Below are 26122 nucleotides of genomic sequence, written 5' to 3'. Positions count from 1 at the left end.
GAGGTTCTGCTAGCTTTCAGTTTTGGCCCCTACCTGGTGGAATAAGCTCCCGGACCCGAATGAGTTCTGCAGAGCCTGTAAGACGGAGCTTTTCCACAGGCATTTCCACCCGGCCAGCCGACCTAACTACTGACTACTATCATGACTGGCCTCCAGTGGGCGCTATGGGGGGGGGAGTGGATGAATTTGCCCTCTAAATTGTTTTTAGTGTTGTATTATGATGCTGTTTTATTGTTGTTTTATTATGGTTATTATGGAGCAGCAGTGGCATAGGAGGTTAAGAGCTCGTGTATCTAATCTGGAGGAACCGGGTTTGATTCCCCGCTCTGCCGCCTGAGCTGTGGAGGCTTATCCGGGGAATTCAGATTAGCCTGAACACTTCCACACACACCAGCTGGGTGACCTTGGGCTAGTCACAGCTTCTCGGAGCTCTCTCAGCCCCACCCACCTCACAGGGTGTTTGTTGTGAGGGGGGAAGGGCAATGAGATTGTAAGCCCCTTTGAGTCTCCTGCAGGAGAGAAAGGGGGGATATAAATCCAAACTCTTCTTCTTCTTCTTAACTTCGTAGTTGTTTGCCGCCCTGAGCCCTTACAGGGAGGGCGGGGTATAAATATGAAATAAATAAATAAATAAAATGTATGCTGCATGTGTAACCTCTATCTGTGGGTTCTGTGGGGCAGAACTTGGAATGAGTTTGCAACAACAAATTTTAAAACAAAATTGGTTTACTTTCTTAACATATAACACCAAACATCAACATTTAACATCACACTTCAAGGTCCTGTACAGGTTTCATTTCAAGTCCTTCTAGTTACAGTCTTCTGATATTGCCAAGTCCAATTCTTCTTTGCAAGTGGGTTGGCTCCTGAAGACTCCAAGAGCCCTTCCGGACACACGAGTCGACTCAGGTTTGACTCGTGTCGGCGGAGTCTTACCTTGACTCGAGTCCTCCCGTTCCTCCGCACAGCAGCCGACTCGTGTCTCCGGAGCCGAGCTCAGAGGGCGGGACCACCTCCCTGTGCTGCGTTCCGATTGGTTGCTGTGTCCCCCGTTCTGCGCATGCCCAAAGCTTTTCGCGCCGCCACGAGTCTCCCCTTCTGCGCATGGGCGAAATACTTAGTTGTGATTGGCTACATGGCAGAGTCGAGTGACGGAGATTCCGCACTCCGTCGGCTTCGGCTCGAGTGCAACCCGAGTCCGCCAGTCGACTCAACTCCCCAGTAGAGTCGAGAAATTCAATGGCGAGAGGGAGGTGAGTCGAGTCAGACACGAGTCCGACGCTACGTCTGTGCGGAGGACTCGGGTCGGACTCTAGTCGATCTCAGGTCGACCACGACAATGCGGAAGCACCCCAAGGGCTTGATGAACAGGATTCAACATGATGAAGGTTTCCAGGAGAACTCTCACCCATTACAACCACAAAAAGAAACCCTAAACAAGGTGTTAAGGGCTTATGCAACCAAGGTCCGAGTCTGGTAGCCTTGTCTCCTCCAACTTCATGAGCTCTGCAGCCTTGTGCTGCTTTGAGTCTCCACCCCTTTCTGGGTCAACCCATTCTGAGCATGGGGGTTACACATGCATCTGATAAAATGGGCTCTGGGTCACAAACTTTTTATGCTTGAATGAATATATGTTGTCAGACTTTAAGGTGCTGTTGTACTTCTGCTCAGCTAGGCTGCGACAGACCAAGCTCTGAAATGACTGTCAGGGAAATAGGTGTCTAGGGGAGTCCTGACAGAATGTAATGTCCTTGCTTGTCTGTTTTCTGCCTCACTTGAAATGTGTCACCACCTATTCCATGATCCTTACCCACATCTGTGCCTTATTGGTTAATATGAATTGATTTCCTCTGTTGTATGATATTGATCTCTATGCAGATAAAAACTGCAGTAATGCAGAGTTCCCAAATGTAGCACCCACTGGTACTTCCCTTGGCACCCACCAAGCCTTTTAGAAAGAGTGTGGGGCCATTGTAAGGCAGGGCTCTTTTGGGCTAGTTTTCTGCTGGAACAGAACTTTCTTTTCTGCACTGAAGAATATTCAGTGGTGTGAGCCCTTTCTGCAGTTTGAAGTGGTACAGCCCACACACAAGGTTGTCACCTCAGTGAAAACTAGATACTAATGACTCCCTGATACCTTCTAACGTATTGCTTCCTTGGTCTATACCTGAGTGATTAAGTCACTCATAAATTCTCAGTCTTCTGATCTTGATTGCTGATGATGTAATCATTCCAGATAGCAAAGAGCTGTTCAGGTAAATGGCAGTATTGGATTTCTAGTCCTTAACTGCTGACTTCCTTGGATCTAGGTGAAGAACTGCACCATCTATATTAATGACGACTCTGCATTTGAGCCAGAGGAAAAGTTCCAGGTGTATCTAAGCAACCCCCTTGGAAACCACTGGAGTGGAGCGACCGTTGGGAAAAACAATATGGCCGCCATCATAATCACCAATAATGAGGATGGTAAGAGGAAGTAGTTACAGGCTGACCTTGTGTGTGTGTTTCAGACCCCCACCAGTGTTTGTCAACTTCTGTGGATCCAGCGCCCAACCTTGAGCTCCAGTAATCAACACAGGCACTAGATTTAACTTCTGTCTTTCTCAGTGACCTTTTGATTCTTCTCTTCAGAAGTAACCCAGCCAGGTCCCATGAACCAATTGCTGGTTTGCCAGGCCCAAGAAACAACCACTTCAGATTTTCTTTCCCATTGTTCTAAGATGGTACATGACTGTCTTCTGATAGTTAATAGGACACAAAATGGCAGTAGCACCTCTAAGGTGCCTCATCTTAAATCAGGAAGAAGACAGCTATGGTTCATGAACTTGGGGACCAATAAGAACATTGAATGAGCTATGCTGGAGGAGACCAAATATCTATCTGATTTAATAGCCAACTGTGGCATCCAAGGGCTTCCAAGAAGCAGGACATGAAGATGAAAGCCAGCGTGGTATAGTGGTAAAGAGCAGGTGGATTCTAATCTGGAGAACCGGGTTTGATTCCCATCTCCTCCAACTAGTGACAGAGGCTTATCTGGTGAACCAGATGTGTTTCCACACTTCTGCTGGATGACCTTGGGCTAGTTATAGTTCTCTCAGGTGTCTCTCAGCCCCACCTACCTCACAAGGTGTCTGTTGTGGGGACAGGAAGGGAAAGGAGTTTGTAAGCCACCTTGAGTTCCTTACAGGAGAGAAAAGAGGGGTATAAATCCAAACCTTCTTTTCTTCTAAAATGCCCAACACTGGTATCCGGAGGCATAATGCCTCTGACTATGAAGGTTCCATTTATCATGGCCCACAGCTCTCCATAGGCCTATAGATTGATTTACTCTTCTTTCAAATCCATCTAAGCCAGTGGCCATCAAGTGGAAGAGAATCCCATAAATTCACAGCTGTTGTATGAAGAAGTACTTTATTTCCCCAATCTTGAACCTATTGCCAATAAATTTCAAGAGATTGCCAAGTCCTAGCATTATACCAACTTTCTCAACACTGTGCATAACTGTGTAAATCTCTACTGTGTCCTCCGTTATCCATCCTTTTTTCTAAATACTCCAAATGTTTTAACCTTGGACTTTGGAGTATTAATTTAAATGCTGTTATTACAGCAAGGGGACCTTGGTGCTCTTCTGGATGGCAAATTTAATTGTGTTAAACTGTTGTTGCTAATGAAGATGCCAGCCACAGATGCAGGCGAAATGTCAGGAGAGAATGCTGCTAGAACACGGCCATACAGCTCGGAAACCACGCAGCATCTCAGTGATTCTGGCTGTGAAAGCCTTCGACAATATGTTGTTGCTAATATTTCTCACTTTCGAAAATAAATCTGTGCTATGGAATTCACTTGCAGATGGACAGAACTGCTGACGTCAGACCCTTTTTGCTTTTCTCTTTTCACTGTTCTAGCACCGACCATTGAATTTGAAGAAGCAGCCTACCAGATCCGTGAGCCTCCAGGGCCGGACGGGGTTGCTTTCTTAAACGTCAAGGTGATCCGAAGAGGGGACCAAAACAGGACCTCAAAAGTCCGCTGCAGCACCCGGGATGGCTCAGCACAGTCTGGAATTGATTACTACCCAAAAAGTCGAGTCCTTAAGTTTAGCCCTGGTAAAGCGGTCTTCTGTTTATTTCCTTTTTTTAAAAAAAGGATATTGAAACCAACTTCCTGTGGGATAGAACTCAGGTCGTGAGCAGAGATTTGACGGAACTAGTGCAGTTTATCACTCAGGGATTGCTTAGGGAACATCAAACAATACAAGAAGGTTTTCTGGCAAAGGGAGCAGCAGTGGCATAGGAGGTTAAGAGCTTGTGTATCTAATCTGGAGGAACCGGGTTTGATTCCCAGCTCTGCCGCCTGAGCTGTGGAGGCTTATCCGGGGAATTCAGATTAGCCTGTGCACTCCCACACACGCCAGCTGGGTGACCTTGGGCTAGTCACAGCTTCTTGGAGCTCTCTCAGCCCCACCTACCTCACAGGGTGTTTGTTGTGAGGGGGGAAGGGCAAGGAGATTGTCAGCCCCTTTGAGTCTCCTGCAGGAGAGAAAGGGGGGATATAAATCCAAACACCATCACACCAAAAAATAGCAACAGAAGGAGATGGATGACACTCCTTGGGAGAGAGAGTTCCAGAGCTATATGCTACATTTAGCCTCTTCTGTAGTACTGCCAGCACGAATCTATGCTTGTGTGGGATTTTAGTGTCACCAAGTCATTTCTGACTCGTGGCAATCAGTGTTCTCCAAAAAGACCCAGTAGTTAACAGCAGTGGACTCTTAATCTGGGGAACTGGGTTTGATTCCCCACTTCTCCACATAGGAGCCAGAGTCTTTCTCTGGCGAACCAGATGTGTTTCACCTCTCCCGTACATGAAGCCTGCTTCTTCCTCCATGATTCCCACCTCTCAGCTACGACTGAGAGCCAGTGTGGTGTAGTGGTTAAGAGCAGGTGGATTCTAATCGGGAGAACCGGGTTTGAATCCCCACTCCTCCACCTGAGTGGCAGAGGCTTGGCTGGTGAACCAGATGTGTTTCCGCACTCCTACATTCCTGTTGGTTGACCTTGGGCTAGTCACAGTTCTTTGGAACTCTCTCAGCCCTACCTGCCTCACAAGGTGTCTGTTGTGGGGAGAGGAAGGGAAGGAGCTTGTAAGCCACCTTGAGTTTCCTTCCAGGAGAGAAAGGTGGGGTATAAATCCAAACTCTTCTTCTCCTTCTACTGTTGAAGATTTCCCTCATCTCTCCCAGTGGGCGCTTCAGCCGTTCGCTAACCTGCCTCCCCATCTGCTTGCTTCCTTTCCTCTCTAGATCCAACGTATCTCTTTTCTCTCAGGATTGTTTTGCACCAGCTTCTGTTCCAAATGAGAACTGAAGCCTTGCAGGGAATCTCTTTATAGCTGCCGCTTTTCGCTCACCCAAGCAGGGATAAAAGTCATATTTTGGATCATAGATTTTTATTAAAAAGAGACGGGCGCCGTTAATCTTCGCCTGGCATCTGTTAGTAAACCTGCCAAATGATCCGTCAGATTGTGTGCTATAAACAGTGGCGTTTTAGCTGAATCGTCAGAGCCAGAGGGGTTAAGATAAAACACAGCGTTGTTCTGTGTTGTGGTTTTATGACAGTGGTTTAGTAGGCCCTGACCTCAATATCACTTTATAGGAGCAGTTAAAACCCCCTCAGAAGATAGATCGGCCTTTCTCAGCCCTCTCTCTTTTCTTGTTCCTTCAGGGGTAGACCACATCGTGTTTAAGGTGGAGATCATGTCTAATGAAGACCGGGAATGGCACGAGTCCTTTTCATTGGTGCTGGGACCGGACGATCCCATCGAGGCAGTCCTGGGAGAGATCACCACAACCATAGTAACCATTCTGGATCAGGAAGCTGCCGGAAGCCTCATTTTACCCGCACCACCCATTGTAAGTGACTTAAGTAGAGCAAACACCTGGTTTTCACAATCCCCCCCAGGTTAGCTCTATCATGAGGTGAGGAGAGAGGGGAGCCACCTCAAGTGACAGATTTGGGGGGGATGGTGTTCTTTACCACCATGGCCTCTGCCTCCATTTCTGCTCCCTGCCCTCCAAGAACTCACACTTCTAACATTTCTTCCCACCTCATTTTCCAGATATTTTGAGTTATAGTGCTGCAAACAGGGTTTCCTGAGACATTTGAGCAGTTTTTTTACCTCAGGAACAAGGAAAGAAGGGAAATTAGCTGCTCAGGTTCTTGGGGAAGGGAACAGGTAGTGATGGAGAGGTAACCTCAGGCAACCCCTTGTCTATTTATTTTATACCCCACATTTCTACCCAGTGGGGATGCAAAGCAGCCTTTGTCTTTTTTTTTTAAAAAAATGTTCTTTATTAGAAAATTTTAAGGCAAAGTTACAGAGAATCAATAGATACAATAGATACAAAAAAGGAAAGTTTAAAAAGCCTCAGTTTCAACCATCAAAATAATTTTAGAATTTCTTGTCTTGTATGTGTAAAGTCTAAATTTCTTTACTTTATGTTTATCATATCAAAATATAATGAAAACCAAGACTCAAGTAGACGAAAAATATTTGGAGAGTTAGGAAAGAGTTAGGGGATGCAAAGCAGCCTTTGTCATTCTCTTCCATTTTATCCTCACAACGATCCTGTGAGGTAGGTCAGGTTGCCCTCTGGGAGATTTTAAGGGTGGAGCCTGAAGAGGGTGGGTTTTGGGGATGCTGGAAACTTCAGTGGGGTATAATACCACAGTGGCCATTTCCAAAGCGGCCATTTTATCCAGGTGAACTGACCCCTGTCACCTGGAGAGCAGTTGTAATAGATCTCCAGCCGTTGCCTGGAGACTGGCAACCCTGGAGGTAGGTTAGGCTACAAATGTGTGACCGGAGCATGTCTCCATAGCAAAGTGGAAAGTCAATCTTAGAGCGCCCACGTCCTTATGTGACCCTTTCCTACGCCACCACTGGTTAGCCCCAAGACACGGTTTTTGGAGGGTGAGGGGTCTTATTTAGTTTGTGTACCAGTGTTTCATGAGAGCTGATATTTGCTAAACCCCGGAGTTTACCTTGCTTTGAAAAAAAACCGCCATCTGCTGCTGTCAAAGTATATTGAAAAGAAATACCACGGAGAGCAGATGTGATGTTCATTAATTAATCAAACTGTGGGATTATAAAACCCCACAACAGTAGAAGCAAATTTATCAAAACGTTGCGGAACTTGGTATCCTCACAATGACCTTATGGAGCTACCTCAACTAATAGCCTTCTGAAACAAAAGGCCTTTGCAATCCTAAAGCAGTGCTGAAGTCTGGTTACATTTACAGTAACGTTCAGAATCCAGTCCTGCTTCGTTGGTATCTTATTATCTCTCCAGGAGAGAGCAGCAGTGGTGTAGGAGGTTAAGAGCTCGTGTTTCTAATCTGGAGGAACTGGGTTTGATTCCCAGCTCTGCCGCCTGAGCTGTGGAGGCTTATCTGGGGAATTTAGATTAGCCTGTGGAGGCTTATCTGGGGAATTCAGATTAGCCTGTGCACTCCCACACATGCCAGCTGGGTGACCTTGGGCTAGTCACAGCTTCTCGGAGCTCTCTCAGCCCCACCTACCTCACAGGGTGTTTGTTGTGAGGGGGGAAGGGTGCTAGAGATTGTAAGCCCCTTTGAGTCTCCCTGCAGGGAGAGGGAAAGGGGGGATATAAATCCAACTCCTCCCTCCCTCCCTCCCTCCTCCCTCCTCCCTCCTCCTCCTCCCTCCCTCCTCCTCCCTCCCTCCTCCTCCCTCCCTCCCTCCTCCCTCCTCTTCTTCTCTTCTTCTTCTTCTTCTTCTTCTTCTTCTTCTTCTTCTTCTTCTTCTTCTTCTTCTTCTTCTTCTTCTTCTTCTTCTTCTTCTTCTTCTTCTTCTTCTTCCAATCTGTGCACATAAAGTCCCTGCTGCAGTAGTTGCATACATAAAAAAGGTTCTATATTGCTTAGGATGAGTCTTGCAGACTTGAGAATTTGGACAGGCCCCCTTTTCTGGAGTCTCAGCTTTTGTGTTGTGATCCTCTAGGTGGTTACCCTGTCTGAGTATGACCATGTAGAAGAAGACGCCAAAGACGGTGTCAAGAAGTCTCCGTCTCCAGGATACCCGCTGGTCTGTGTGACCCCCTGCGACCCTCACTTCCCCAAGTACTCTGTCATGAAGGAACGTTGCAGTGACGCTGGCATTAATCAGTCCTCCATACAGTTCAGCTGGGAGGTGGCGACCCCCACCGATGGAAATGGAGCCAGGTCCCCCTTTGAAACGATTACAGACAACACGCCGTTCACCAGCGTCAATCACATGGTACGTGTCAGGTGAAAAGGTGAGCGTCATATGACCTGCAGATTCATGTGGAATAACCTTTACTGCTCTACAAACCGTTATACAGAGGCGTGTGCATGCCTAAATCTAGCAAACTAGCGGCAAAGCCCATCGCGGGTTTTTAGCAACGGCATAACAAAATGACAAAGAAGAAGAAGAGTTTGGATTTATATCCCCCCCTTCTCTCCTGCAGCAGACTCAAAGGAGCTGACAATCTCCTTGCCCTTCCCCCCTCACAACAAACACCCTGTGAGGTAGGTGGGGCTGAGAGAGCTCCGAGAAGCTGTGACTAGCCCAAGGTCACCCAGCTGGCATGTGTTGGAGTGCACAGGCTAATCTGAATTCCCCAGATAAGCCTCCACAGCTCAGGCGGCAGAGCTGGGAATCAAACCCGGCTCCTCCAGATTAGATACACGAGCTCTTAACCTCCTACGCCACTGCTGCTCCTTTAGAGGGCAGCAGTGGCGTAGTGGTTAAGAGCAGGTGCACTCTAATTTGGAGAACCAGGTTTGATTCCCCGTCCTGCTACTAGAGCTGTGGAGGCTTATCTGGGGAATTCAGATTAGCCTGTGCACTCCAACACATGCCAGCTGGGTGTGGTGACCTTGGGCTAGTCACAGTTCTTCCGAGCTCTCTCAACCCCATCTACCTCACAGGGTGTTTGTTGGGGGGGGGAGGTGGAAGGGAAAGGAGATTGTAAGCCTCTTTTGAGTCTCCTTACAGGAGAGAAAGGGTGGATATAAATCCTAACGCTTCTTCTCTGCTTAAAATAATCACTTACAAAATTGTAAAAGATTACAAGGTCATAAACCAGAACCAGCATCTGAGCTGGGCTACAACGACAGATCTTAAGAAACAGGACGTTTTTTATGGGAGAATCTATATTTTTATGTTTTTGTACTGCTGTTTTGCGTGACCTGGGAGGACCCGAGGTCACCTGGTCCTGTCAGATCTCAGAAGCTAAGCTGAGTCGATCTTGGTTAGTGCTTGGATGGGAGATCACCGTGGAAGTCAAGGGTTGCTATGCAGAGGAAGGCAATGGCAAACCTCATTTCTCTGCAGAGGCAGGAAATGGCAAACCACTTCTGCTCATCTCTTGCCTTGAAAATCCTACAGGGTCACCATAAATTGGTTGTGACTTGGTGGCAGATTTCCACCACCATTGCTGTTTTGAAGGATGGAAACGAGAAAATATTTGTTGCTAGACTGGATAGAAAGTAAAATGTCAATAAATAAGGGACTTGGGTGCTGTGTGGTTTCCGGGCTGTATGGCCGTGTTCTAGCAGCATTCTCTCCTGACGTTTTGCCTGCATCTGTGGCTGGCATCTTCAGAGGATCTGATAGTAGGAATGGAAAGCAAGTGGAGTATATATACTGTGAGGTCAAAAGGTGAGGCCATCTGAATAGAAGTAGCTTGGCATGTGAGTAACATTGAAGTCTGTAGCATGTGAGTCACAATGACCTTGCTATCTTCATATGCTACAGACTTCATTGTTACTCACATGCCAAGCTACTTCTATTCAGATGGCCTCATCTTTTTACCTCACAGTATATATACTCCACTTGCTTTCCTTTGCTACTATCAGATCCTCTGAAGATGCCAGCCACTGATGCAGGTGAAACGTCAGGAGAGAATGCTGCTAGAACACGGCCATACAGCCCAGAAACCACACAGCACCCCAGTGATTCCAGCCGTGAAAGCCTTTGACAATAAGGGCCTTGTTTAGCGCACCCAGCATTTTCTTTTTCTTCATTCTTCCCAGGTGCTGGACAGCATCTATTTCAGCCGGCGCTTCCACGTGCGTTGCATGGCCAAAGCTGTTGATAAGGTTGGCCATGCTGGCACGCCCCTGAGAAGCAACGTGGTCACCATTGGGACGGACAGCGCCATCTGTCACACGCCGGTGGTGGCTGGGACAGCCCGGGGGTTCCAGGCACAGTCGTTCATTGCTACGTTGAAGTATCTGGATGTCAAGCACAAGGAACATCCCAACAGGTAGAGTTCGGTGGGAGACCAAGCCTAGCAAAGGAGTTGCCCAGAGAAAATTGTGACAGAGTGATGTTTTTTACAAAAAAGAAAAGAAAAGGATGATGCACGCAACTAGCTGCCTTTTTTTGTCTAAGGTGGATCTCAGTGATCCATTCCTTCATCTGAGGTGGATCCATTGATCCATTCCTTTAAGAAGAAGCAGAGTTGGACTTATATCCCCCCTTTCTCTCCTGTAAGGAGACTCAAAGGGGCTTACAAACTTCTTTCCCTTCCCCTGTCACATTCCTGCTGGGTGACCTTGGGCTAGTCACAGTTCTCTCAGAACTCTCAGCCCCACCCACCTCATGAGGTGTCTGTTGTGGGGAGAGGACGGGAAAGGAGCTTGTAAGCCACCTTGAGTCTCCTTACAGGGGAGAAACGTGGGATATTGTCAGGAGGCCTGTTATTATGGGGATTTTGCTATTGCTGCTTTCTGTATGCTGGGGGTGGAGGAATGGGTTAATTGCATTTCTAACTGACTTTCAACTGTCTTCTGTATGATGTTAAACTGTACCAGGTGCTGCTCAAGGTTAGTGCCTGGCCGTCTTTACCGTTATCTCTTTCACAGTTCCTTTTGGGTGCACTTTCCCAGGATGGGGGGTGCAGTCTGTTTTAACTACTGGGTTTTGCACGGGCAAACCTCAGTTCTGGCATGACCAGAGAAGATCCTCAATACTCAATAAACTACTGTTCTTTTACATGAGTTTATTTCAGTTTGGGGGATTCTGACAGATATAAATCCAAAACTCTTCTTCTTATAAAAAAGAACTCATGCATTTCTTTTTTCCCCTCTTACCGCCCCCCCCCCCCCCGCTTCCCCCGTTTGAATTTCTCCTCGGTGGACTTCCAGAATCCACATCTCGGTGCAGATTCCACACCAGGACGGCATGCTGCCTCTCATCTCCACCATGCCTCTGCACAACCTGCACTTCCTATTGTCGGAGTCCATCTACAGGCACCAGCACGTCTGCTCCAACCTCGTCAGCATCCAAGACCGCAAAGGCATCTCCGGTAATGAGCCCTCTCGGCTAAATGGTTGGCTCGGGCAACGAAACAAAACCAGCAGAGTCAAATCTCATTAATTAAGCGGGTGTCTCTTTGCTGCCGTCCTTCTGGCCTGGCCCTGGAGAAAGCTCGGCTTCAGGGGTAGATGAAGGGACAGAGGCAGCCCATTCTAAAAAGCCTCTGGCATTTTGACGCTGATGCAGCGCCTCTCGCGGGGCCTTTCTGCTGTCAGTCAGTCAGTGCTCTGTGCATTTATGGGCAGAGAACAACACCCAAAAAGAAATAAACCCAATCGAATATCAGTTTCAAACTTCATGGTCCTGATTTTCTTGTATCCTTAGGACCATCTAAAGAAACTTAGCAACGGCACAAGTTGGGAGAGAGCCATGGTCGGTCAATAAAAAAAGGCACCCGGCTTTCATCCTCTCAGTTTTTGTAGTAGAGGGCAGCTTACAAAAAAATTCATAAATTAGCATAAAATTTGATAGAAGAACTGAAACCACCCAGTTCTTAGCAGAGTAAAAAACACAACAGAGTTTAAAAAGGAATTCTCCTTCATTACGATTCGAGCTATGAAAAATTAGGCTACAAAATATATACAACAAAAAGAGGAGGACAAAAAAAATCATGCGCAAAAATGCACAAGGAGATCAGCTGAAAATAAGGGAGCAAAATTCACATACTTGGATCTGATCTTGAATCCTGGGCAGTATAATAATTGGTGGGCCAAAGATTCACTAAGCCAGAATTACATGGGCCCAATCTATTAGACTTTTCTTGATTGTTAAATCTACCGTGAAACAAGGCAGAGGACATAACATGGTACCTGGCGAGCATTATAGTTCTAACAGGAGTTATGATGTAGCTAAGGCATGTCACTCACACACACAAAGGGCGATTCCGCACATGAGTAAAATAGGTTCAACCCAGTTCCCTGAGAAGGGTACTGATCTAGGTCGAAGCCATTGTTGTTCCCCACTGCAACCAGCTTGATCCTGTGCCTCTTCGCCGCTCCGTTCCGATTGGCTACTGTTCTACGGCCATGTTCCGTCTATCCCCACACGCGTTATAAAAAAAACTGCTACAGGAATGGAGGGACGAAGGTGGCATTTTTTGATTGGCCAGCTGTACGCATGCCTGAAACAGCTGTGATTGGCTGAATGGGGGACTCCTGGCACCAGAGATTCCGCACTTTACTGGAATCGAGCTGAGTTTGAGCGTGGTTCCCTGAAAAAGTAGTAGTTCCCAACTGGAGTCAGAAATTTGACCGTTACACGGGGCGAAGCTGGTACAAAACCACGCCGATCCCAGCGGTTGTGCGGAGCACTTAGGTCGAACGCAACTCGAACTTAGGTTGATCTCTCCATGTGCTCTTTCGTGGCCAGATGCTGGGTTCCTGGATGAAGTGACCTACCACAGAATCGTTCTGGGACCCGGGTACGATCGGCCGTACCAATTTGACCCCAGTGTGAGGGAGCCAAAGACGATCCAGCTCTACAAACACCTGAACCTGAAGAGCTGCATTTGGACCTTTGATGCTTACTATGACATGACAGAATTAATTGATGTCTGCGGAGGATCGGTCACGGCTGACTTCCAGGTAGTACCATCTGTAAAGGTTTCAGTCTGTTAGAATCATAGAGCTGGAAGGGACCCCAAGGGCCATCAAGTCCAACCCCCTGCAATGCAGTTTTGTGAGTTTCGGCTGACAGTGACAAGACCAGAGCTGAAGTACACGTTACGCTGTTTATGGGTCCGCTCTGTGCCCTGTTACATGTCTGCTGGGAGTTCAGTGTTGAAATACATTCCTAGCTGCATGGGGGTCCACCTTGAATGAGAACTGTGGCACACCGGGAAAAGGAGCTTGTCTTTACTGCCCTGATGTTGTTTTCCTGACCTGAAATGTTTTGGGGAGGTGTTATTTGTCCCCCTGGGAAAATGTGTGTGTACTGATAAGTGGTTGTGGCAGTGGGGAAGGAGGAGGAGTGACATTCAAGGGAGAATAGTTCATTTGACATATTAGATCTAAATGGTCAAATAAACTAGTGTCCTTTGCACCTCATTTCTCCTTGGCAGAGGCTTATCTGGTGAACCAGATGTGTTTCCGCACTCCTACATTCCTGCTGGGCAACCTTGGGCTAGTCACAGTTCTGAGCTCTCTCAGCCCACCCACCTCACCAGGTGTCTGTTGTGGGGAGAGGAAGGGAAAGGAGCTTGTAAGCCACCTTGAAGCTCCTTCCAGGAGAGAAAGGTGGGATATAAATCCAGACACTACTTCTTCTTCATGAGCTTTTAGAACTATAGCATTCAACGGGGCTTATAAGTACATTAAGGACATAAGAACATAAGAACAAGCCAGCTGGATCAGACCAGAGTCCATCTAGTCCAGCTCTCTGCTACTCGCAGTGGCCCACCAGGTGCCTTGGGGAGCTCACGTGCAGGATGTGAAAACAATGGCCTTCTGCGGCTGTTGCTCCCGAGCACCTGGACTGTTAAGGCATTTGCAATCTGAGATCAAAGAGGATCAAGATTGGTAGCCATACATCGACTTCTCCTCCATAAATCTGTCCAAGCCCCTTTTAAAGCTATCCAGGTTAGTAGCCATCACCACCTTCTGTGGCAGCATATTCCAAACACCAATCACACGTTGCGTGAAGAAGTGTTTCCTTTTATTAGTCCTAATTCTTCCCCCCAGCATTTTCAATGAATGCCCCCTGGTTCTAGTATTGTGAGAAAGAGAGAAAAATTTCTCTCTGTCAACATTTTCTACCCCATGCATAATTTTATAGACTTCAATCATATCCCCCCTCAGACGTCTCCTCTCCAAACTGAAGAGTCCCAAACGCTGCAGCCTCTCCTCATAAGGAAGGTGCTCCAGTCCCTCAATCATCCTTGTTGCCCTTCTCTGCACTTTTTCTATCTCTTCAATATCCTTCAATAACATTCACTGCCCTGTTCTCCATGAGGGTGACAGCAGCGTTGCACATTTTGACAGGTACGCGATTCAGCCCAGTCCTTCCTGACTGTCCACGTCCCGCTCTACGTGTCCTACATTTACGTGACGGCACCCAGAGGGTGGGCCTCTCTCGAGCATCACACGGAGATGGAGTTCTCCTTTTTTTATGACACTGTTCTCTGGAGAACAGGTAAGCAATCCAGTTTCTTCCCAGTTGTTACTTTTGAGTTGCCAGGGAACAGCCTGGCTGGAATCAAAAGAGTTCAAAGTGGAGGACATCAACTGAGAATCAGAGCCAGAGGCATATCTAGTGAAAAATGGTGCCTGAGGAAAGCACTGAAATTGCGCACACACACCCACACACCCTTGGCCCCAAACTGGAGAAAAAGGAGAGTTTTTCCCTTGGAGACTGGGGGCTTCCCTGCTCCTGCTGCAGACACTGCTCCCAATTTTACCTTTGGAAATCTGTTGTGGGGGTGGCATTTTTATAATTCACAGGTCTGCAAGGCCACCTTGTCAGGGTACGCCAAGGGGTGCCCCCCAATCCAGCAGCTTCGCTCCTGGGGGAGGAAGGGGCAAAATGTGCACCCATGTTACCCCTAGTGACACCTGGGGTTCCCGTCCCCTTGTGACCCTCCCTAGTTACGCCACTGTTCAAAGCATCTACACTGCAGAATCAAAACAGGTTTTATCTGCTTTGCGTCCTTTCTTGTCGCTTCAGTAGAACAGCTAGACTTGAGTCCAGTAGTACTTTAGAAACTAACAGGATTTTCAGGTTAAGAGCTCGTGTATCGAGCAGCAGTGTAGGAGCAGCAGTGGCATAGGAGGTTAAGAGCTCGTGTATCTAATCTGGAGGAACCGGGTTTGATTCCCAGCTCTGCCGCCTGAGCTGTGGACTCCCACACACGCCAGCTGGGTGACCTTGGGCTAGTCACAGCTTCTCGGAGCTCTCTCAGCCCCACCTACCTCACAGGGTGTTTGTTGTGAGGGGGGAAGGGCAAGGAGATTGTAAGCCCCTTTGAGTCTCCTACAGGAGAGAAAGGGGGGATATAAATCCAAACTCTTCTTCTTCTTCTATGAGCTTTTGAGACTCTGACAGAGGGAGCTGTGACTCCTGAAAGCTGATGCCTTGAATATCTTGAGGGTCTCTAAGGTTCTTCTGCACTCAAGTAAGTCCAGCTGTAAGGCTGGGTTATAGTACCTTCTCATGATAAGAGGGCAAGTTTCATTTGATCAGTACCCGCTGAATCCCTCCTTCGATTTTTGTTTTCTCTTCCAGGTATTCAGACCGACAGCGTCCTTTCGGCCAGGCTGCAAATAATAAGGATCTACATCCGAGAGGACGGCCGCCTCGTCATTGAGTTCAAGACTCACGCCAAGTTCAGAGGTATCCACGTACTCATTTCTACCCAGAGAGGTCTGAAACGTGTGGGAGGAAGGTGACACTTTCTGCCCTAGATTCTTGGCTCCTATCCCTAGTTCAGCATGCACAAAGAGGCTGGTTGGGGTTTCTGGGTCAGTAGGGAGGGGTCAATCACTTTGCACATGCTCACTGTTATTATTTCTTTGCTCCTTCCAGGGTTACACCCTGGTTTTAATGGCAGGTTTCAGGGCTACGCTCTGAGATGCCACCAGAGGGAACAGGCCTAGTCTACGACGCTTGTTGCTTTCCATGCTCAGAGGGCCCGGCTGAGTCAGATAATCTGTCTGTCTAGTTTGTGTCCTTCCTTTCCTCCAAGGAACTAAGGACAGCGTTTATGGTCCTCCCCTCCCCAGACATGGCGTGTGGGACCCACCTTGGGCTAGAAAGCTGGCAGGTTCTCTGGGGGAATGAGAGAAGAGCACAAAAAAGAAATGGAGGGATGAGCATAGCAGCTCCTTCCTCTCTTCTCTTTTTTTCTACAACTGTGTGGAGGCAAGCCAGGGACGGAGCAAGGGGGAACTGTGCCCGGAGGACATGTGCCCCTGCCATGCCCCCGCACTGGTGCGCGCCTGGAGCAAGACGCCCCGCCCCCTGGGTGCTACGCCACTGAGGCAAGCCAAAAGCTTCCTCTTCCAACTCACCCTGCTCTGCTCCTGGCTTTTTGACCCACCTGCAGGAGAGTCGCAATACCCTTATGGATCTCAGCCCGCGGTCTGAGAAGCAATTTGGCCCCTTCCGCACATGCAGAATAATGCACTTTCGATCCACTTTCAATGCACTTTGCAGCTGTGCAGAACAATAAAATCCACTTGCAAACGATTGTAGAAGTGGGTCGAAAGTGCATTATTCTGTATGTGCGGAAGGGGCCTTAGTTAAACAATGTCAGAAAACCAGTCTAGAGAAGATCTTAAGAACATAAGAACTAGCCTGCTGGATCAGACTAGAGTCCATCTAGTCCAGCACTCTGCTACTCACAGTGGCCCACCAGGTGCCTTTGGGAGCTCACGTGCAGGATGTGAAAGCAATGGCCTTCTGCTGCTGCTGAGTGAAAGAATTAGGAGGATTCTGTAGTAAGGCAGGGCCTTTCCTGCCATCATCTGGATGGCCCAAGCTAGCCCGATCTAGTAATATCTTGGAAGTGTTGGCCCTGATTAATAAATTAATAAATTAAGGGTTGCTAAGCGAAGGTAAAGAATGGCAAACCACCTCTGTTTTGTCTCTTGCCTCGGAAACCCTATGACAGTGGTGGCGAACCTTTGGCACTCCAGATGTTATGGACTACAATTCCCATCAGCCCCTACCAGCATGGCCAATTGGCCATGCTGGCAGGGGCTGATGGGAATTGTAGTCCATAACATCTGGAGTGCCAAAGGTTTGCCACCTCGGCCCTATGACATTGCCATTAAATCAGCTCCCCCCCCCCTCCAAAAAAACCAAGGGCTTTTTCTACAGAAAGGGTCATCTGCTATTCTCTTTCACACAGAGATAATTTTTCTTGCAAACTTACAGTTCATTCCTAAGGGGGAAAAAAATCAATGCGCTTAGAGGCATGTAAATGTTTAAGACTGCATTTTTTTCCCCCCACCAGCATTGACAGTGGCAACGATGCCAGAGTCATTTGTCCGTCAGTACCGTTGTTAGTGTGATATTAATATTCTAGTTCTGGAAACTTGATCCTCGTAGTGAAGCTGTGTCACTCACTCGACTTTGAATCGCGTGCAGGACACTTTGTGATGGAACACCACACCTTGCCCGACGCAAAGTCCTTCATCAAGACTCCTGACCATCTGGGAGGGATAGAGTTTGACCTGCAGCTTTTGTGGAGCGGCCAGACTTTTGACTCCCCTTACCAGCTCTGGAGAGCCACCAGTTCCTACAGCAGGTAAAAGAAAAGGAGAGCTGTGACGTGTGTTGCTGTTGACATTATTTTGAGATGGTTTTTGTACATGTTGTACGACCGCACTCGGAGTCCTGTGTCCAGTTCTGGTCGCCACATCTCAAAAAGGATATTGAAGAGATAGAAAAAGTGCAGAGAAGGGCAACGAGGATGATTGAGGGACTGGGGTGCCTTCCTTATGAGGAGAGGCTGCAGCATTTGGGACTCTTCGGTTTGGAGAGGAGGCGTCTGAGGGGGGATAGGATTGAAGTCTATAAAATTATGCACGGGGTAGAAAATGTTGACAGAGAGAAATGTTTCCCTCTTTCTCACAATACTAGAACCAGGGGGCATACATTGAAAATGCTGGGGGGAAGAATTAGGACTAATAAAAGGAAACACTTCTTCACTCAACGTGGGATTGGTGTTTGGAATATACTGCCACAGGAGGTGGTGATGGCCACTAACCTGGATAGCTTTAAAAGGGGCTTGGACAGATTTATGGAGGAGAAGTCGATCTATGGCTACCAATCTTGATCCTCCTTGATCTCAGATTGCAAATGCCTTAGCAGACCAGGTGCTCAGGAGCAACAGCCGCAGAAGGCAATTGCTTTCACCTCCTGCATGTGAGCTCCCAAAGGCACCTGGTGGGCCACTGCGAGTAGCAGAGTGCTGGACTAGATGGACTCTGGTCTGATCCAGCTGGCTTGTTCTTATGTTCTTATGTTTTGCCGGAATTCTGCTCCAGTGAGATGCCTGTAGCCATTAGGATATGATGGGCCCATTACACATAGAATGTTTAGGTCATGTTTTTCTCCATAGTTCAGTCTCCATCTTCAACATAATTCTGCAGCATAGGAAAAGTACAGGTCACAGAATTCTCTCAGTCCACGCAGAGGCAGGCAATGGCAAACTACCTCCCAATGTCTCTTGCCTTGAAAACCCTGCAAAACTGTGATTCGACAACACTTTAGACACACACGACCTGGAAGCCTGTTTGGTTTGTGCGTTTATTTTTTATATGATCCATCTTTGCTGGACGAGCGTGCATTTTGTTCCATGAGCAAAAGGGTTCTGTGTATACAAACAACTCTCGGATTAATGCAGTCTCTGTGGTGCTCTCTCTCTCTGACTCTGTTTCCAGGAAGGATTACTCAGGGGAATATACTATCTACTTAATTCCGTGTACGGTACAGCCCACACAATCGTGGGTCGATCCCGGAGATAAGCCATTTCCTTGTACTGCTCACGCTCCCGAAAAGTAAGGAAACGCATTCATTGTTCTTTATTTTATTTGTTGTTAGATTCACTGTACTTGGATATATTTCCTGTTTGTTTATCATCAGATCTCAGAAGCTAAGCAAGGTCAGCCCTGGCTAGTATTTGGTTGGGAGAACTCCAAAGAATGTCCAGGTCATAACGTGGAGGCAGGCACGGCAAACCACCTCTGTTTGTCTTTAGCCGTAAAAACCTTGCAGGGTCACCATATATCAGCTGTGACTTGACAGCAAAATTTATGGCTAGTTGCTAATATGAATTTTGTAAAAAGCTTGATTCATTTGTCCATTTATTCAGACAGGTGGCAGGAATGATCTGCTAAGAATTAAGGAGGAAGGGGGGATACCAGAGGTGGGATCCAGCAGGTTCTCACAGGTTCCCGAGAGTAGGTTACTAATTATTTGTGTGTGCCGTGAGGGGGTTACTAATTGGTGATTTTGCCACGTGATGTTTGCCTTAGTTACGCCCCTCCTCTCAGCAGCAGCGCGCAGAACTTGAAGCAGTCTAGCAGGAGGTGCACCGGTGTGCGTGGCAGCCTGCGCCTGCGTGCATTCATTTCCCGCCCAAGGACCGGCGCAGCAGCTGCGTCCTTGCCACAGCCCTGCCCAGGAATGCCCCGCCCCCGTCATGCCCCGCCCAGCCCCATTGACGCTACACCACAGTTTGAATCCCACCACCATGGGAACCTGTTACTAAGATTTTTGGATCCCACCACTGGGGGATACCAATCCTTTTTTCAAGTCCCAAGTGCAGTAGTTACTACTCGTGTTTCCCCCAAAATAAGACAGTGTCTTATATTAATTTTTGCTCCCAAAGATGAGCTGTGTCTTATTTTCAGGGGATGTCTTATTTTTCCGCTCCACAGCTGCATGCGCTGGTGTTCTGTTCGCCGGGCATGCTTCCAAACAAAAACTTTGCTACGTCTTACTTTCGGGGGATGCTTTATATTTAGCACTTCAGCAAAGCCTCCACTACTCCTTATTCTCCGGGGATGTCTTATTTTCGGGGAAACAGGGTATTCTTTTCTATTTTTTTTAAATGACCCAAGCTTATCATCAGTGGCATTTTGTGTAATGTAGATTAAACTCAAGACTCTGAAAAGATTCTTGCAGTTGTATCTGGTAGTTCAAGACTGCTCAAGAATGCTTTAGAGCACAGGTGTCAAACTCACGGCCCTCCAGATGTTATGGACTACAGTTCCCATCATCCCCTGTCAGAATCATGCTGGCAGGGGATGATGGGAACTGCAGTCCATAACATCTGGAGGGCCGCGAGTTTGACACCTATGCTTTAGAGCTTTGTAGGTTAAAAGCAGGTTTAAAGCTATAATCATAGGATCACAACCGTTCTTTGTGTTTCAGTGATCCCTTTTCTGTGATCCCTTTTCTTAGATTATTTCTGAAAGTGTGGCAGCTCCTTGACTCTGTTAGCCCCAGCCGTCAAATGAAAATGATAAAGGAGAAAGGGAGAGCGCTTCTTGTCAGTGGGCCTTTCTAGATTGAGATCCCAGTCTTGCAACAAATAATACCACAGGTTATTCCCTCCTTTTAGCCCTGGGGAAAATCAATAAGTCATCTGTCCAATGGAATGGGAACATGACTAGCTTTGCCACAGGGAGACGACCTTTCATTAAAATAATGATTTTGTAGGAGATATGCATTGGAGGAGCTAAATATTACACTGGCCGATTATATACTGGCGTGCTGCCCCGTAGCAAGCCTGTGGTTCCTATGGGGCAGAGATTGTCATACTGACGCAATTAAAATTGCATTCACGGTGACCTTACCTGCAAGAGAATCAGATTGATCCGAGAGAAAAATGAGTCATTAATTATCGTTGTTGAGAAAGGATTTCATTTGCCATCTCTCTCCCCCCCCAACCCCGCTTTCTCCTTTTTTTTCCCCCGTTTAGATTTTTGATCCCAATTGCCTTTCAGCAAACTAACCGGCCCGTCCCTGTTGTGTATTCCCTCAACACCGAGTTTCAGCTCTGCAATAATGAAAAAGTATTCTTGATGGACCCGACCAAATCGGAAGTGTCGGTGGAAGAGATGGACTACAGAGGAGCTTTCTCAAAGGGTATGGCTTGCTTTCCTGTCAGCCGGACCAAATCTTGAGTCTTCTGGAAAAAGGCAGGGTATAAATGTAATGTAATAAATAAATTAACAAGTCCTGTAATGGATTATCCAATCGAGGGTGGTGGTGGTACAGTTTTAGAGAAGTGGGTTGCCGAGGGGAACGTTTATGAAAACAGGTTGGAAACCAATGTTGTATGGCATTGCGGACAATCCAGAGGTGGAGCTACCAGGGGGGTGCCTGTTGCACCGGGCGCACACCTGGAGGCGGACCCCTGCAGCGCCCCCTCCTTCCCCCCTGCAGCGCCCCCCCCCACAGTTAAGAACATAAGAACATCAGAACAAGCCAGCTGGATCAGACCAGAGTCCCTCTAGTCCAGCTCTCTGCTACTCGCAGTGGCCCACCAGGTGCCTTGGGGAGCTCACCTGCAGCATGTGAAAGCAAGGGCCTTCTAAGTTACCTTAGTGTAGGCTGGAGAAGCGGCCTGTTCCCTTCAGGCTGGAAACGGCCTGGTGGGAACTACACTTCCCAGGAGACCTTGTGAGCCCCAGGGTCTCATGGGAAGTGTAGTTCCCACCAGGCCATTTTCAGCCTGAAGGGAACAGGCCGCTTCTCCAGCCTGCACTAAGGTGTGGGGGGGGGGGCACCACAGGGGGGACGGAAAACACAGAGTGTGCACCGGGCACATTCCGGCCCAGCTATGCCTCTGAGACAATCCCATGAGGCACTGTGTCCGTGCAGCCACTTGCCATGCCTGGCATTTTTCTGTTCAATCTATGTTGTGGCTGTTTTTCTAAAATCCTGTCACCGGTCTGACTCCTGCAAATTTCCTCGTCTCAGGTCAAATCCTGTACGGCCGAGTGATGTGGAACCCTGAACAAAACCTCAACTCTGCCTACAAGCTGCAGCTGGAGAAGGTCTATCTCTGTACTGGAAAGGATGGCTACGTGCCTTTCTTTGACCCCACTGGGACCATATATAATGAGGGACCCCAGTATGGATGCATCCAACCCAGCAAGCACTTAAAACACAGGTTTCTACTGCTGGTACGTGCTGCTCCTTGCATGTTCCTGTGAGATGCTTGGAATTGTGACTTGGGGTGGATACGATCCACTGCTTTACCCCACAGCTGAGCCTCATGTATCATAAAGTATTTCTTGCCATTTGGAAGAAAGATGTCAAAGGATGGACATGAACTTATCCGAGGGACCATCTCTCCCTATATCGCCCTTCTAGGCCCCTCCATTCATCGGAGGAGGACCTACTGGTGATCCCTGGCCCCAAGGCGATCAGGCTGGCCTTTACAAGGGCCAGGGCTTTTACGGCTCTGGCCCCTACCTGGTGGAACAGGCTTCCAGGTGAGATCGGGGCCCTGCGGGACTTACAAAGTTTCCGCAGGGCCTGTAAAATGGACCTGTTCCGCCAAGTGTTTGGCCAGCCGGGATGATGTCAACTCCGCCATAAGAACATCTGGCCTCCTGTGGGTATATAAAGAGGGGAGGGAGGGGTTGAAGCCATCTGGAGTCTTGGTATTTTATGTACTCTTTTATGTAAATTTATATATTATGATGATGTTTGAAACTGTTTTATTATTGATGGACACCGCCCTGAGCCTTTGGGGAGGGCGGTATATAAATATAATAAAAACAAACAAACAAACAAACAAACAAACAAACAAACTGTAATGTGCAGTCAAGTCACAGCTTATTATCATGCGCTGCTTTCTTCATATTGCAGGACCGGAATCAACCAGAAGTGACGGACAAATATTTTCATGACGTACCTTTCGACGCCTGTTTTGCCTCTGAATTGCCAGATTTCCATCCCGTCACCAGCATGCCTGGAGTGGACGGCTTCATCATGAAGGTGGACGCGCTCTACAAGGTGTGTGACTTGACAGTTGTGTCCAATGCAAATGTCTCTTTTTAAAGCTGATAGACAAATACATATCAGTTTACTTACATAGAAAAATATTACACTATTTTAAGAGGACCTTACTCTAACCAAGATATTAAAATACACTTAGAATTGTGTTGTGTTGTGATATTAAAATAGTAAATACACTTAGAATTCTAAGTGTATGTACTATTTTAATATATGTACACACACACATATAGTAGGCATTTTAATATATGTACACACACACATATGGTAGGCAATGTTTTTAGATACGTATACTGTAACATCATAAATGATTGTGTTAATGGCTATGTAAACCTCTCCATTATATACCTCATTTCTTTTTAAATTCATGTTCTGTTCTGCTATTGAAGAATATTCGTCAATACAATTTTTTTAATTTAGATTTTTTAAATTTAAATTTAAATTGTATTTATTTTTTAAAAAATTTCACTGGGGTGCTGTCTGGTTTCTGGGCTGTATAGCCGTGTTCTAGTTTTTTTCACTGTCTATCTGCCTTGCAGAAATACAAAGTAAATAAAACAACCGTTATAAAAAACACATAAAAGACGACAATTGAAAATCACCATTAGGACTGCCGGTCAATAAAAACTGAATTAGTCAAGGACAGTCCTGTCTCCAACTGCCTCCGGAGTTCAGAAGTGAAGGGGGCCAGGGGATCTCCCTGGGGAGGCTGTTCTATAGTCATCGGGCCACCACTGGAAAGGCCCTTCCTCTTGTGCCACCAGAAAAACTTGTTTGTTCAGTGGGACAGTCAGGAGGTCCCCTGGGCAGGAACCTAAAATAAATAATGATGGGAGGAAGACGGGATATAACTGTACAAATAAGGTCTTTGGATTTGTTTCCCTTTTGTACAGGTGGAAGCTGGGCATCAGTGGTACCTTCAAGTGATCTACATCATTGGCCCCGAGACCATCACGGGCCCTCGAGTCCCACGCTCCCTCGTGCACCAGCTGAACCGCCACCGCCGGGATCTTGTGGACAACCGGGGAGGTCCGGCTCTGGATGACTCCTTGATCTATGACAACGAAGGAGATCAAGTCAAGAACGGCACCAATATGAAGTCGCTCAACCTGGAGCGCCAAGAGGCCGTCTCCGCCGCCTCTCTGTCTCAAACGGGAGCCTCCATCGGTAGCGCCTTTGCAGCCGTCATGCTATTGCTCCTGGTGCTGTTGGTCGTTTGCTTTGTGACCCAGAAGTGTCGGAAACACAGGAAAAAGAAAAAGTCCACAAAGGGCGGCCCAGAGGAGTATCCCCTCAACACCAAAGTGGAGGCTGCCAGGAGAAGCACAGAGAGGGGAGAAAAAAATGTAAACAGACAGTATTGCACCGTGAAGAACTTGAATATACTCTGTGAAAATGAAGGGACCTACAAGGTCAAAGGGGCAAAGGTCAAGCAAGTGAACTTGGAGGTGAAGGTTCACAACAATTTACATGATGGAACAGAAGTTTAATGGCGCACAGATTTCCTTTTTGTAACATCTTTTTATAAATTGTAAAAAAAAAAGTATATACCTAAAAAAAAAAAAGGAACACCCATCCTGGTATTTTTATGAATAATCTTATGGGGAAAGGGAAGAATTACACTGTTTGTTTTTTTCGCTTGCTCGAGCGGCGAGCAAGCAACACGTCCCCCGCGTGCGTCTGCTCGGCAACGGGCCTACCTCATTGAAAGCAGATCCGTCTGAAGCTCCTGAGGCGGATTGTGCGAACTGGCATCTCTTGGATCACGTCACCTAAACCGGACGGCTGCCCAAACTCTCCAGTTCTGTTTGTTGGGCTCTCGCTGCAGAAATGGTCTTTCTCATTTTAGAAAACAAAAAGCACAACACTCAACATCCTCACGGGGCCTAACTGGAGGTGGAAGAACCAGAGTTCTATTCTCGTGGGCGACAGGCAACGACATTTGCCCCGAGACATTTCTACGCTAGAACTGACTGTTGCTGCGTTTTTCTTTTAGGGCGTTTTCGCACACACTGTTTGTTGCAGATCTGGCATGTGAGGTCGTCGCAGTATCACACATCTGTTCGCACACACTTAAGCCGAAATGTGTGCCGACCCCCTTTTTTGTGCCCACATTCCAGCCGTTGTTCCATTAGCCATTTTCCTGTCGCATTTCGATACTGTGTGCAACTTTTTTTTTGAGAAAACGCATGGTTTCCCCAGAATTTGGTGCCTAGTTGCGGTAAACAACAAATGTGGGTAGTGATCAGGCGGCATGACGAGAGGTTTACCATGGCGTGTGGCAATTTGATCCATCCAATGGGGAGTCTGGCGACGGCGTTCTGGCTGCGCTGCCAAGACATTTCCTTTATTCCTCGCGCATCTCCGCCTCCCCTCATACCCGTTCGGTGCATTAGGCGCTTAATGCCGCTCACGACCCACGAGGCCCTCGTGGGTCCCGCTTTTGCCTGATGATATTGCCCAACCACGGTGACTGTCAGCTCGTTTCCTGCCCGTACAGCGGTATAACGTTAAAGAAGTCTGTTAGCAGGATGGGAAAGAAACGAAGCGCACAAACAATCGGCCGCCGGTACCGGGTAAGGGTCGGGTAGGGCGAAATACGCTATCATGGCGGCGGAGCTAGCGGCGAACCTCAATTGCCGTGTGGGGGAAGAGGAAGTTCCAGCGCCAGCTGAAGTCCCTCGCATACCGCAACTTGGGCGTGTTTGAGAGGGTGGCAGATCAAATCTCGCATGAGGGCACAACAGGGCGTCCGTTGAGTGCAGTGCCGAAGGCAAAGACTTTGAAAAGGGACTTTAGCGGATACACCAGCACGAAAGCAACACTTCCAGGAATGGAGGCCTCGGTCACGATGCCCTTCTATGAGAGCTTCGAGCAGATGTTGGGGGGGGGGGGGGGACAGGGGCCGATCAACCCCGCGATCAGCTCCGGCGCGACAGAAAAGTCTTGTCGTGGCCGCTTTCTCCAGACGCTGACGCTGGTGAGGGGATTCCACCAGCGTTAGAACCAGGGGCTTGGAGACCATAGTGCGAGACCCCTGCAGGTTTCCACCCCAATCCTCTACATCCTGCAGGGTGAGTTTTCCTATACTTCTGCCACCAGTACCCCGGATGCAAGCTGTTTGCTCTGTTATTACCTCTCTGTGATGGGGGCACTCCAGATCTACTGCACGCTTCACTTCTGGGTTGGTTTAACTGTGGTCCCCGCTCATGTCCCTGGCTTCTCTGTAAGGTGCTTGAGGATGGTGCAGGAAATGCGCATTCCTCGCTGTTGCCATTAA

At 47.7% G+C, this 26122-nt stretch overlaps 1 protein-coding gene across 1 annotated transcript in view; it reads left to right on the top strand.

Moving 5' to 3' along the window:
• FRAS1 (Fraser extracellular matrix complex subunit 1) overlaps nt 1–24832 on the top strand; it is a 200981-nt gene extending 176149 nt beyond the window's left edge. Inside the window, exons 51-65 of the mRNA XM_048509698.1 lie at nt 2310–2466; nt 3906–4106; nt 5724–5911; nt 8023–8298; nt 10080–10312; nt 11196–11356; nt 12736–12950; nt 14346–14496; nt 15586–15693; nt 17452–17611; nt 18750–18866; nt 20795–20961; nt 21799–22004; nt 22696–22842; nt 23736–24832. Coding sequence (XP_048365655.1) covers nt 2310–2466; nt 3906–4106; nt 5724–5911; nt 8023–8298; nt 10080–10312; nt 11196–11356; nt 12736–12950; nt 14346–14496; nt 15586–15693; nt 17452–17611; nt 18750–18866; nt 20795–20961; nt 21799–22004; nt 22696–22842; nt 23736–24332 — 3084 coding nt within the window. The 3' untranslated portion in view covers nt 24333–24832. The remainder of the gene's footprint in view (nt 1–2309; nt 2467–3905; nt 4107–5723; nt 5912–8022; nt 8299–10079; nt 10313–11195; nt 11357–12735; nt 12951–14345; nt 14497–15585; nt 15694–17451; nt 17612–18749; nt 18867–20794; nt 20962–21798; nt 22005–22695; nt 22843–23735) is intronic.
• Nucleotides 24833–26122: the final 1290 nt, after the last annotated feature.

The sequence above is a fragment of the Sphaerodactylus townsendi genome, linkage group LG10 (assembly GCF_021028975.2).
Source record: "Sphaerodactylus townsendi isolate TG3544 linkage group LG10, MPM_Stown_v2.3, whole genome shotgun sequence".
Taxonomy (NCBI): Eukaryota; Metazoa; Chordata; class Lepidosauria; order Squamata; family Sphaerodactylidae; genus Sphaerodactylus; species Sphaerodactylus townsendi.
Note: the sequence above shows the minus strand (reverse complement) of the source record. Positions and strands in the feature narration are given on the sequence as shown.